The sequence below is a fragment of the Epinephelus lanceolatus genome, chromosome 20 (assembly GCF_041903045.1).
Source record: "Epinephelus lanceolatus isolate andai-2023 chromosome 20, ASM4190304v1, whole genome shotgun sequence".
NCBI classification, from domain to species: Eukaryota; Metazoa; Chordata; class Actinopteri; order Perciformes; family Serranidae; genus Epinephelus; species Epinephelus lanceolatus.
The window spans coordinates 942,917-957,315 of NC_135753.1; the positions used below are offsets into that span (position 1 = coordinate 942,917).

The window sequence follows — 14,399 nt, forward strand, 5'->3', positions numbered from 1 at the left end:
GAGGTATGACCTTAGCCAGGAGAGAGCAGTACTGGTGATGCTGAGGGAAGATTCGAGACAGGAAATGAGAATTGTGTGGTTGATTGTGTCAAAGGCTGGTGTGAGGTCAAGAAGGATGAGAATTGAGAGGTGACCGGAGTCTGAGGAGAGGAGGCAATCATTGGTGACTTTGAGGAGGGCGGTTTTTGTGCTGTGAGTGGAAGCCAGATTGAAATGATTCAAACAGATTGTTGGAGGAGAGGTGGGCTTTAAGTTGAGAGGCAACAGCAAGTTCTAGTATTTTAGACAGAAAGGGGAGATTTGAGATGGGTCGGAAATTATTCATGTCGTCAGGATCCAGTCCAGGTTTTTTGAGGATGGGGATGGCAGCGGCCAGTTTGAGTGTTTGAGGGACTGAACCGGAACTGAAGGATGAGTTGATTATTTCTGTGATGATTGAGGAGATGGCAAGGAGGCAGTCTTTAACAAGTTTTTATGGGATAGGGTCGAGAGCACAGGTGGAGTTTTTCATTCCAGCCATCAACTTGGGCAGCTCCGCTGGGGAGATCTGAGTGAGAGGCTGAGTGGTGGACAGGGGAGAGACAGGTGGAGGGTTGAAGAGAGTGGGGGCGGGGGTAGAGGACAGGTTGCTGTAGATGGAGTCAATTTTTGTCTGGAAAAATTAAAGGAAATAGTTACACTTGTCAACTGTGAAGTACGTGAAGGTGTTGTCGCAGGGTTTGAGAAGTTAGTTTATGGTGGAGAAGAGAGCCTTGGGACTGGTGGAGCCAGAATTTATGAGCTGTGAGTAGTAGGTGGACCGGGCTGTAGTGAGAGCAGTTTTGTATTGCTGAAGATAGTCTGTATAGGCTTGGAGATGTATTGTTAATCCGGTTCTCTTGGAGAGTCTTTTGAGCTGGCGTTTACGGAACTTCATTTTGTGGAGTTCAGGAGTATACCAGGGGGCTGAGTGTGTGAATGAGACTGTTTAAGTTTTGAGAGGAGCTAGCTGGTCGAGACAGGAGGAGAGTATGTTGTTGTAGTAGCTGACAAGGTTGGAGGGATTATCAGACAGTGGGGGCGGGGAGGCAGACATTACACTAGCAAGAGAGGCTGAGAAAGCTGAGGGGGAGATGGATTTCAGATTTCTGAATTTAGCATTTTTTTGGGGGGGTAGGGATAGGGAAGTCAATGTCCAAGGTGATTGCCAAGTGGTCTGCGATATGGAGGTTGAGGCTGGAGAGGTGATGTATTGTAAGACCAGTGGAGCAAGTCCAGAATGTGACCGCGACTGTGGGTTGGGAAGTTGACATGTTGTGTGAGGTTGAGGGATTGCATCAGTTCCATGAAAACTATGGCAGATTTACAGTTAATGTTGTCAATGTGGAAATTAAAATCACAGAGGAGGAGAATGGAAGGTGAGATGGCACATAACTGGGTCAAAAAATCAGAGAAGTCAGATAGAAAAGAGGGGTTTTGCTTTGGGGGGCGGTAGATAATGGCTGTTACTAACAGAGTGGGACCAGAGATTTTGAAGGTGATGTCTTCAAATGAATTGGTTGCAGGAATGGGGATGGTGGTTACTTTAATATCCTTTCTATAAAGAGCGGCAACACCACCGCCCCGCCCCTCAAGGCGAAGTTGTTCAATGTATGTGTATCCTGTGGGAGTAGTCTGATTGAGTGAGAAATTGTCCAGCGGTTTATGCCAGGTTTCAGTAAGACAGGCTGTTATCAGTGATGAATTCATTCAGAATGAGGCTTTTATTGTTAAGTGAGCAGATGTTAAGCAAGGCCAGTTTCAGGTGACGTTGCTTTGTGATAGGTTGTGAAGACTGAGGAAGGGGATGGAGATTGGACAGATTCACATTTTGTTGTTTGTTGTGATGATGTAATGAGGAAGTTGGGGTGCGCCAGGACCATAGAGATGGAATGGAGTTTGGGAATGTAAAGTGATATGTAAACTCACGGCCAGAGCCTCTATGTGGAGGACGGCATCTGCGTTGTATTCCAACTTTTGTGAGAATGTTCACGTAGTCTGAGTGCTGGCAGATGTTGTAGAGTTGGAGTTCTGTGGCAGAGTACAGTGGCGGCATGGTGTGGTGGTGGCTAGCAAAGGAGAGCATCCAGATTCTGGCGGGTACTGCGGTAAGCGTGTTGTGTCATTTCCGGTGTTTCCTGTGATAGCATCTGTGTGCTGCTCTAGCAAACTCCTACTAGCTAGTTTTCTGTATTTCCTCACTTCAGCTGCTTAATATCTACTTCACGTCTTAACCCACACTAGTTCTGTTTAAGCACTTATAGCTTTCCTATTTTTAACGACTTTCTTGCTAATCTTTGCTGTTGTTTGCATGTTATTAGCCTTGTTAGCTACATTAGCTTAACAGTTAGCGATGGCTTCTCCTTCTCCTGCTCTCTCTTGCTCGGTGTGCCAGATGTTTAGTCATTCCTCTGCCTCCTTTAGCGATTGTGGTAAATGTAACAAATATAGTTTATTTGCTGCGTTGGAGGCAAGGCTTAGTGTTCATATTTCCAACCATTTTTCCCCACTCTGTGGCACACCCACTAAGAAGAAAACTCTGGCCACTGGCAGCTCTATTTTGAGAAACGTGAAGTTAGCAACACCAGCTACCATAGTCAAATGTATCCCTGGGGCCAGACCGGGCGACACTGAGTCTAATTTAAAACTGCTAGCTAAGGCTAAACGTAGATTTAGTAAGATTATTATTCACGTCGGCAGTAATGACAACTGGTTACACCAATCGGAGGTCACTAAAATTAATGTTGCCTTGGTGTGTGAATATGCTAAAACTATGTCAGACTCCGTAGTTTTCTCTGGACCCCTCCCAAATCGGACCACTGATGAGATGTTTAGCCGCATGTCATCATTCAATCGCTGGCTGTCCAGGTGGTGTCCAGCTAACGATGTGGGCTTCATAGATGATTGGCAAACTTTCTGGGGAAAACCTGGGCTGACTAGGAGAGACGGCATTCATCCCACTTTGGATGGAGCTGCTCTCATATCTAGAAACCTGGCCAAGTTTATTATGCCTGTGGATATTCTCATTTATCCAGGTCATAGTTATCTCAAGGCAATTGAATCAAACGTAACTGGACAAAACTAAGTCCAGTTGCATTCGATTCAGTTGCCAAGTTTATTAGTAATTCAAAACCCTGACAACCCAGAGTTGAGACCAGGATTCAGAGTCGCAGTCTTACACGTCTCTCTGAGCTTCTAGTGCAGTTACCCACACATAGAGTTAAACAAACGGTGACTGTCCCCCGACCACCTAAATTATCTAAATCTAAAATTAAACAAAGAGGAATTTGCTGATGTTCAGGAGTAGCATTTTGTCCTCACACCAGCAGGTTAGGTCCTCTACTTCTTTCAGGTAGGCCTTTTCATTGTTAACTGTGATCAAGCCCACCACAGCTGTGACAATGATGGTGTTGGAGTCTGAAGGGGCTACACAGTCGTGTGTGTACAGGGAGTACAGCAGGGGACTAAAAACACATCCCTGGGGTGCTCCAGTGTTAGGGATGAGGGTGGAAGAGGTGTGTCTGCCCACTCTCACCACCTGGGGTCTGCCTGTCAGGAAGTGGAGAATCCACCTGCACAGTGAGGTGTTTTATCCCTTCTTGAGCTTTGTGACCAGCCTGGAGGGAACTATGGTGTTAAACACCGAATTGTAGTCAATGAACAGCAATTTGACATGACTCCTTTTTTTCCAGGTGAGTCATGGTGGTGTAGAGGATGTGTGCTGTGGTGTCCTCTGTAGATTGGTTGGGACAGTAGACAGACTGTAGTGGGTCCAGTGTGCTGGTTAGTGAGGAGCAGATGTAGTCCTTAACCAGTCATTGAAAGCACTTCATCACTACAGAGGTGAGAGCCACTGAGTGGTCGTCACTCCGGACTCATTGAGTTCAGTGATGTCATCAGTGACACTGATGGTTTTGTCCTGGAACTCTCTCCAGGCTGCATCATGTAGTGCAGACTACAGGGCAGCCTCTTATTGGTCTGACCATTTCCAGACCTCTTGCGTCACTTGGGGCATACACCATTGTTTGTTTACATTCTTTGATCACAGAGCGGGTCGTCCACCAATCGGAAGATCAGTGGTTTGATCCCTGGCTCCTCCAGTCTGCGTGACAAAGTATCCTTGAGCAAGATACTGAACCCCAAATTGAGTGTGTTAAAAACTGAGTAGCAGGTGGCACCTTGTATGGTCGCCTCCGCCACCAGTGTATGAATGTGTGTGTGAATGGGTGAATGTGACTCGTAGTGTAAAAGGCACTTTGAGTGGTTGGATGACTAGAAAGGTGCTTAGGCTATGCAATTAATTGTCTGGTGATCGCGATTACGATTTTGAGGTCAAACGATTTCAAAATTAATGAAATCGTGGGTAAACAATTTTTGGTCACGGAGGCCTGGAGATGTTATTTTGTCTTATACGGAAGCAATACCGCCCCCTTCTCTCCTCTCCTCTATTCACTCCACGGGCCAGTCAAATAGGTGAACTACGAATAATGCAAAGGGCAGGTGATCGCGGAAGATTTCAAAAACAGTGTGCAGAAAATGGCAAAGGGAGAGCGAGAGAGGTTGGTCTGTGTGTGTGTGTGTGTGTGTGTGTGCGTGTGTGTGTGTGTGTGTGCATGCGCATCGGGGCCAAACTCCGCCATGCACAACAGAGGAGAATTGTAAACACGCGACCATGTAGAGACAGAAATGACATGCCGTCGTGTAAACAATATAAGTCATCACGTGCGCCGCATAATCGTTTGCATAATTGTGATTTCAATTTTGACCAGTCGGGATTATGATTTTTTCCATAAGCGAGCAGCCCTAAAAGGCGTTATACAAATGCAGGTCCATTTACCATTTACCAGGTCCAACAGAATGGCTGTATTGTGGCTCTTACCGAATGAGGGTATAACAGTGGTCCAGAGTGTTTGTATCAGGTAGCCTGACTGAAGCAACAATGAGCATGAATTTCAGGATTACTGGTTTGTGAGCAGTTCAAGTCTTTGCAGAGATCTGACAGAGCAGCATCTGTATTTGCTTGTGGTGGAGGGTAGACTGCTGTGATAATGACTGGATTCCCTCAGTAGAAAGTGCGATTTGCATTTGATTGACACTAACTCCAGATCAGGTGAGCAGGAATGGGATAGCATTTTAATATTCCTACTGTGGGACTAGTTGTTATTTACCACAAAGGTCACACCTCCTTCCCATATTTTTCGAGGATTCCTCTGTTCTGTCACATCAATATATGGAAAAAGAGACACCCGGTTAAATGGTGCTGGTTGAAAGCACATCACAATTCTTGATATCCTCCTGGAAACTGATAGGGGCATGGACAGGGTTGGACTGGGAACGAAATTGGCATTTTTCCTTTGGAATACGCCTCCCGTTACTCAGCCAGGGCACATACACATTTTTCCCTCCACCACACATTTACTTGTATCTTAACAGGATTTAAAGGAATCAAAGCCTACAGCACAATAAGTGGATAGAAATTCACCTGCTTGACATTACATGATGGACAGATCTACTAAAAGGGATGGGGGGAGGTGACGACTGCCGGTACCACTGAACCTGCCTTACAGTGGGCCTATCAGTAGGCTATTTACAATATTGGGACCGTGTAACTGGGCTGTTCCAACATCAGGTAGGCCGCAGCTGGCGGGTCTTTTTTTTCCATACAATTTTTTTGTCCCCAACAGCGCTGTTGTTGACTCTGCATGCCACAAGATGGGCTGGCCCATCTGGAATTTGCCAGAATTGCTCAATGGCCAATTGAGCCAGGCAATCCAGTGCCTGTACGCTGGCTAGCAGGATCCTTGGCAGAGAGTATCCATGCATCTAAGATCTTATGTGATGTTAACTAATGGCTGATGTTAGCTAATATCTCAAAGACGTCCTTCTATAATCTCAGAAATATATCAATGCTTTGTGTCACGGTCAGTTTCTGAAAAGTTGATTCATGCATTCATTTTTAGTAGGCTAGATTATAATGCACTTTTTTCTGGACTACCAAAGCAGGTGTCAAATAAACAACAACTTAATCAGGATGCTGCAGCCAGTTTTGACTAAAACCAAAAGGTCTGAAGACATCACTCCTATTTTTAATTCTTTTCACTGGTTCCCAATTTAACAAAAAAATAAGAAGAAGGAAATACTCCTCATTTTAAAATCTGTGAATTCCATAGCTCCTTCCTGTGTTGTTGAAATGCTCACTGAGTACAAACTGGACAGATCCCTTAGATCATCCAGTAGAGATTTCCTCACTATACCTAGAATGAGGTCTTAATCAGCTCATGCTGCTTTCAATTACTGTGGTCCTACTCTTTGGAATTCTCTACCACAACAACTAATGTCTGCTATAACAGTGTCTTCTTTTAAAAGCAAACTAAAAACATATCATTTTGAACAAGCTGTTAGCTAGATATTAAATGATTTTCAAAGCTGGTGGCTTTGAATCAGTAGTGTTACTGTTATAGTAACTACTATTTTTATCATTAGTGTTTTTGTTACCATTATTGGTCAGTTCAGTTCAGTTCAGAAAACTTTACTTATGCCCGAAGGACAATTTAGTTTCTACAGTCCACCGACCATATACAACCATTCATACAAACATAAACATAAATAAAATAAATACAAATGGGTGTATTACACATGTAAACCAGTTCAAGACAAGACTGCATTCAACAGCTTGATAGCAGAAGGAAGAAATGACTTGGAGTAGCGATTGGTCTTCCTAGGAGGCTGCCTATAACACCGTCCTGATGGCATTAATGCAAACTCTTTGTTAAGGACATGAACCTGGTCAATAATAGGGGTGTGTATTGGCAAGAATCTGGCGATACGATACGTATTATGATACAGGGGCAACGATACGATATATTGCAATATATTGCAATTCTACAAGCAAGACAATATATTGTGATTTTTTTTTTTAAAGATTTTAATCTTAGGAAAACTGTCAGTGTTATAGCTGTTAGATGCTTAACATCTGGGTGAATGAATACAGCTTACTGGGATCTGCATTTGTATTTATAGAACTTAAGCAAAAAAAACAAACATATAGGTTCTTGCAGTATTTCTTAGTTTAGAAAATATAAAACTCTGTAAACAGTGTTACATACAGACAAATAGTTATCAAAAAGAAATGCATAATATGCAGTCCCTGCATCAAACATAACTACTTATTGTGCAATGTCAACAAAGGAATTAACGTACCTCTACATAAGTCAAAAATAAAAGTGCATGTAGCTTTAGCTTAACATGAAGAAAATAAAATTATGTAAACAATGTTACATTCATATTTTTAGATACTGCTACTGCAGAGGTCCACAATCAGTTGTAGTATAGGAGGAGTTTTTGGTTTCCAAGTAGTTATCAAAAGAAAATAATGGTCTCTGCACCATCAAACATCACAACACTTTTCTGTTATCTCAGAGAAATTAACATGTACCTCTCTATGTCAAAAATAAAAGTGCCAGGATTCTTAAAATAAACATTAACAAAAATGTTCACTGTTATTAACAAAAGAAAATACAAAGCCCTGCAACTAGTGATGGCAGAATGAGGCCTCAAGAAGCATTTTCTTTATTTTCTGAGCCCACTAGATGGCGCTTTTTGTTCATCAAAAGGTTGAAAGCACACTGAATTGCTATTCTTTGAGCCTCTCTCTTTAACAACCTGATCTCACAGAAATATGTGAAATGACCACGACCTCTTAACACCACATTCCGTGGTGGCAGCACGTAATGGGTTGAAATTACGTGCTGCCACCACGAAAACAATGCCAATGTAAAGTCAATTAGGATCCTCTCCCGTGGTGGATACACGGATTCCCTGATTCAATCACGTCATGTCAACCTCGTTTTCCTCAATGATATCTTTAACATTCCTGTATACACACAAAAACACGGAAGTGTCCTTGATAACTCAACAATATGACAGGTTAATGTCAAGGCCATAAAATAAAATAATAAATGTATTTTGTATAAATGTATCTTTTGATAGCGTAGGGCTTTAAGAGCATTGTGCTGTGGGCGGATGGGGCGCGTTCCACTACTGTTTTGTAGCTGCTGTCTGCCGTCTGTGGGCTTCATTCCATTTCAGATTGCCATCTGTCTGCCGTAACTGAATCCAAACGCCACTAATAAATAAATAAATAAATAAGAAGATAAAAATAAGGCTGAGCACGGAAGAACCAGAGAGGAAACACCATCACATGGAGCCGTCTGCCCCTGGCAACCCGGCCACCCTCCACTCCACCAGGGGAGAGCGGACCCCAAGCCAGCGCCACAGAACCAGCGGCTGCCCCGCTGGTTATACCTCCGACCGTGGCAGCTGTCACACAAACGCTGCTGAAAATTATACATTTTGATACAGGTAGGCTATATACATATTGCAAAACTCTGTAAAAGTACACCAAAGCATATTTTCGTTTCCAAATATTTATTTGAAAACGAAAACAAAACCAAATTTTTTTGGGACAGTAGGTTCGTTTGCGGCTTATAAATTAGGGTTGTAAAAAGATAGATCTATTGAATAAATCTAATATCTAGTAAAGCCGAAGTAGTTATTACACTGCACCTAGATGAACTATGTTAAGAAAAAAAGCAAGGATGCTGGCTAATCGTAGTTATTTTAGATAGTACTCTAAAAACGACGTTTTTGGGACGGTAGTTTTTTTTGCGGCTTGTTGTAAAACAGGGTCGTAAAAAGATACATCTACTGAATATATCTAATGTCTACTAAAGCTGAACTAGTAATGACACTGCACCTAGATGAAATATGTTAAGAAAAAGTAGGCATGATGGTTCATTTCAGATATTTTAGCAAGTTCTCTAGAAACGGCGTTTTTGGGATTGAATATTTGAATAGGCTATAACAAATATCTAGAACAGCCGAACTATCATGTTATTATAATTATTAATATTATTGGTGGGAAATTATAACAGAGGAATATATTTGCCGTTTTAATATCAAGAACACTTCCGCGTTTTTGTGTGTATACAGGAATGTTAAAGATATCATTGAGGAAAACGAGGTTGACGTGACGTGATTGAATCAGGGAATCCATGTGTCCACCACGGGAGAGGATCCTAATTGACTTTACATTGGCATTGTTTTCGTGGTGGCAGCATGTAATTTCAACCCATTACGTGCTGCCACCACGGAATGCGGTGTTAAGAGGTCGTGGTCAACATAGTCCATCTAGGTGCAGTGTAATAACTACTTCGGCTTTACTAGATATTAGATTTATTCAGTAGATCTGTCTTTTTACGATCCTATTTTACAGCAAGCTGCAAACGAACCTACTGTCCCAAAAACGCTGTTTCTAGTGTATTAGCTAAAATATCGAAAATTAGCCGACATCTTTACTTTTTCTTACCATAATTCATCTAGGTGCAGTGTAATAACTAGTTCGGCTTTACTTGATATTAGATATATTCAGTAGATATATCTTTTTACAACCCTATTTAGAACCCTACTTTGCAAATCAGAAGAACTACAACTATGTTGCTGATATGTATCAAACTGCATGGCGCGGTCCCAGGGAATTGTAGTTTTTTAAAAATCTTAGTGTTTTTCCCAGATTTGGAAGTTGGAAATACTGAATTGAGAGTACATTGTGGACTTTAAGGGGATGGTAAACACATTTGTGAAATCAGATTTTAAATATCTAATTTCTAAATAGGTGAAAATTAAGTTTATCCATATTTTATCCATATCTGACAGCACCCTCAGTTGTTGACTACACTCACATGATAGCTGAGGTCAACAGCTCTCTATAACAGCTGGTCCCATGTCTGTACCCCCTTTAGTTGCTGAGTTATAAGCCCTCAAACATGCACTGAGGTCAAGGTTCAAAGGTCAATGGCTGAAAGCAGGAGCCATGTAGAATCTTCATACTGACATATGTTACTCTCCAGGTTGAGACCTTTCCAATGATGTATTTGGTTTAGCTCTACAACAAAGTTTAGATTTTTTCATTTTTTGGACACAAGCCATGCCAGGTGTAGTTTCAGAGAGCACTTTGAAGGCCCCGTGTATAAAATGAGTTTTATTTGTTTCTTTGCTTGTTTTTTTTAATCTCTTTTACTGTAGATAGTTACTAAAATGAGTCATCCTCAGACAATACAATACTACTAAAAAGTAAAACCAATAATAACAATAATGAAATAAGCAAAAATAATATCAAAATCATATTGAAATTTTAAAATCTATTTACAGAGTGGAATGGTAGCCTAACAGATAACTTAGATAATATTTATTATTGTTTAGACACTTTATTATTGCTTAGATACTATTTAGCCTATTATTGTATTTACTTTTAGCATGTTCTACTTTTGAGTAATTTCCGAGAAGTTATGATAAAAAAAAAAATAAAAAAGACTAGACTATAGGAGACAACCTCTTCAATGTCTCACGTCAATTAATTAACACTATTTGTCGGCTTTTTATAATGCCTTTTTTTTTTCTTTTTTTTTTGCTGCTGTCTCCAGTTGAGAGTGGTGATTTGCTAAATACATTCTACAATAATAATTAGATTAACATTTGGTCTATAATATTGTTGGCTATTTACGCATTTTAATTAAAAAAAAACGGAAGAATAAAAGAAATAAACACTGAAATAATTACTGGAAACTTTTTTTTATTGATACTCCTCTCTGACACACACACACACACACACATTGAACACGCGATTGAATGAATGAATGAATGAATGAATGAACATTGGAATTGGTTCAGCCACAATCCCGCCAGCTGGCGCGGTCACATTGAGATTACATTTGTTTTTTATTACTAACAAAATGTTTTATATTGATCGTATGAATGGTTTCGTTTTCAAATAAATATTTGGAAATGAAAATATGCTTTGGTGTACTTTTACAGAGTTTTGCAATATGTATATAGCCTACCTGTATCAAAATGTATAGCAGCGGTTTGTGTGACAGCTGCCACGGTCGGACGTATAACCAGCGGGGCAGCCGCTGGTTCTGTGGCGCTGGCTTGGGGTCCACTCTCCCTTGGTGGTGTGGAGGGTGGCCGGGTTGCCAGGGGCGGACGGCTCCATGTGATGGTGTTTCCTCTCTGGTTCTTCCGTGCTCAGCCTTATTTTTATCTTCTTATTTATTTATTTATTAGTGGCGTTTGGATTCGGTTACGGCAGACGGATGGCAATCTGAAATGGAATGAAACCCACAGACGGCAGACAGCAGCTACAAAACAGTAGTGGAACGCACCCCATCCGCCCACAGCACAATGCTCTTAAAGCCCTACGCTATCAAAAGCTGGCAAAATACATTTATTTTATTTTATGGCCTTGACATTAACCTGTCATATTGTTGAGTTATCAAGGACACTTCCGCGTTTTTGTGTGTATACAGGAATGTTAACGATATCATTGAGGAAAACGAGGTTGATGTGACGTGACGTGATTGAATCAGGGAATCCGTGTGTCCACCACGGGAGAGGACCCTAATTGAGTTTACATTGGCATTGTTTTCGTGGTGGCAGCACGTAATTTCAACCCATTACGTGGTGCCACCATGGAATGTGGTGTTAAGAGGTCGTGGTCATTTCACGTATTTCTGTGAGATCAGGTTGGAGCAGGCGCTGTTTGAGCTTTAGGTGTTCACTGGCTATGGTGCTGCGCCTAAAAAAAGCTGTCACCCGCCTGATCCTGCCGAGGAGTCGCACCACTGTTGGTATTTTCAGTGCTTTCTGTGAGGCGAGATTCAGACTGTGTGCAAAACACTGTACGTGCGTAACTTCTGCAAGTCTAACTGCGACAGTCATATTGCATGCGTTATCTGTAACAACAACGGGATCCTTTGCACCCAATCCCCATTCAGTCACAGCCTCATTTAGTAACACTGCAATGTTTTCCCGTGTGACTGACATGCATGGCTCGGGTTTGCAGAACATGGGACTTAAGGTTCCACTCGTCAGTTATGTGATGTGCTGTAAGAGTTATGTACGACTCAGTGGCCCTCGAAGTCCAGGCGTCGCATGTCAAAGCGACTCTCTCTGCTGAGCTGAGAGCCCAGCACCGTCGCGTTGACTTCGTTGTACAACTTCGGCAGGGCGATGTCCGTGATGTGTTGGCAGGAAGGTATGATGTAGCGGGACTCCAGTGTTGTAATCATATTACAAAACCCCTCATTCTCCACAACACTCAGAGGGCGCATGTCTTTACAAATGAAACAGTACTGACTGCGTTGTTTTGGTAGCATGAGTTGAGGTCGCTGGTAGTTTCGAAAAGTGAACCTCTTCCATAGTCCGTTGACCTACATCCACTCGTCGTTGTTTCACGTTAGCATGTAATGCTATGTCGCCATGGTGCCTCGTCAGATGTGCTCGCAAATTTGTCGTGTTTGACTCTGGCATTGCAGAGTTTACAGACTGCATGGCTCTTGTCGAAGTCTTTACTGCCTTCCTTAGTTTTGAATCCAAAATGCGTCCACACATTGGCTTTGAAAGCTGCGGGAGCCGGCTGTAACGTTGTCCCTCTGTCTTCCGCCATGTTTAGCTTGACCTTTAGCTGTAGTTCTTCTTTTGGAGCGGAGGAGTCAATAGCCGAATGACTGCTGCCATCTAGCGGTGGGAGGTTTAAATGCAACACAAAAATGAACCACCGCTGTGAATATTTGCATGTAAATTGTTAATAAAAAATTGACACTGTGCTTTTGAGTATCCATACAATATTGCGAAATGAAATATCGCGATATTTCAGTGTATCAATATTTTCTTACACCACTAGTCAATAATACATTTTGCCTTTTGGGGGACACGTTTCTTGGGGCAGACTTTCACAATTTAGTAGGCTACTATAATTATTATTATTCCCTTTTCACATGAATAATGATAATACCCTTTTTATCTGCCCTGTTTTTAACTGTCCTACCTTCTCATTTTATGTTTTACTTTATGTTTTTATTCTCTTTATACATTTTGTTTTTAAATGATTTTTGTCATTTATGATATTTACTTTTATCTTAAGGACATTATGTCTACGCCTGTCGTATGAATTGTGCTATATACATAAATTTGACATAACAATAACATCAGTTCACTGTAAATGCAAACATCAGCTGCTGATTCCTTAACTGTAACATTACTGTAAAAATCAAACAGTCTAATGTTAGCTTACTGGTAACATTAACATTAATACTAGATAGCTAACCTTACTGACTTAGGTTGAATTCCCCCTTGCAGTTGTAGCTGTCATGAGGTCAGAGGCTGGCGGCTCTGTGCTCTGTGTGTGTGTGCAGCCAGTTTCATTTTTATTTGGGTTGTCCATATGTCCTTCGTTCGTATGTACCTAAGTCTGTCCATCCATATATCCACCCATCACATCCTTGTGAACACGATATCTCAAGAATGCCTCAAGGGAATTTCTTCAAATTTGGCACAAATGTCCACTTGGACTGAAGAATACACTAATGAGAATTTTGTGGTGAAAGGTTGAAGGTCAAGGTCAGTGTGACCTCATAAAATATGTTTTTGGCCGTAGCCCAAGAATTCATGTGCTAATTATGACAACATTTCACACAAATGTCTGACAGGATAAAATGATGGAGTGATGATATTTTATATCCAAAGGGTCAAAGGTCAGCTTCACTGTGACATCATAATGTTCTGCATAAACCATTTTTTCTAGCCATTATTCAACATATCTCAGGAAAAGATGGGGAGACATTTGGTCAGATACTGAATTGGTGACACTAATCTTGGATGTCCACCTTGAAACTGTGCTGATTGTATAGATCTTCTGTGTTTGTAGCATCCATGTTTTTATAGACATGGATGTTAACTGTAAGAGAAACTTGACCAGTGCGCGGGGCATTAATTCTAGTTTTGACCTGCGAGGCTACTTGGTTTTGTTTAAAAAACATTTTGAAAATTCATTTTTAAAGAATCCACTGTGATCACTTAAGGCTTGGCCGGTGGCCTGGTTTGCAGTAGAGGTGCTCCTCGCATGCTTTCTCCCCGACACTTGATCACATTTAGAGCAGACTCATTGTAACGAAGGTAAAAATTGAAATAAAGTAAAAACACACCACTGACTCAAAAATATACGTAAGTAAAGAGTAGAAGTACAGTTTCAAAAAAGGAACATGAAAAGTACTCACCCACTCCTGATTGTAGCCGATAGTCCAAGCTTAGTATGTATTTAATGTCTTTAACTATGGTGTGTTTGTCTTGTTTTTATGCAGGAAAGATCCTTGTGGACGTGAGTAACAACAGGAGGGTGAACCAGTATCCAGAGTCTAATGCTGAGTATCTGGCTTCACTGCTGCCAGACTCTGTTACGGTCAAAGGCTTCAATGTCATCCCAGCCTGGGCCATGCAACAGAGCTGCCCCAAAGATGCCAGCACACAGGTGAAATTAAACATAT

The 14,399-nt window shown here is 41.5% G+C and overlaps 1 protein-coding gene across 2 annotated transcripts in view; it reads left to right on the top strand.

The window, feature by feature from the left end:
- steap2 (STEAP family member 2, metalloreductase) overlaps nucleotides 1-14,399 on the top strand; it is a 185,112-nt gene that overhangs the window by 81,861 nt on the left and 88,852 nt on the right. For both annotated transcript variants that reach the window (XM_033639370.2, XM_033639369.2), the window contains exon 3: nucleotides 14,217-14,383. In XM_033639370.2, coding sequence (XP_033495261.1) covers nucleotides 14,217-14,383 — 167 coding nt within the window. The remainder of the gene's footprint in view (nucleotides 1-14,216; nucleotides 14,384-14,399) is intronic.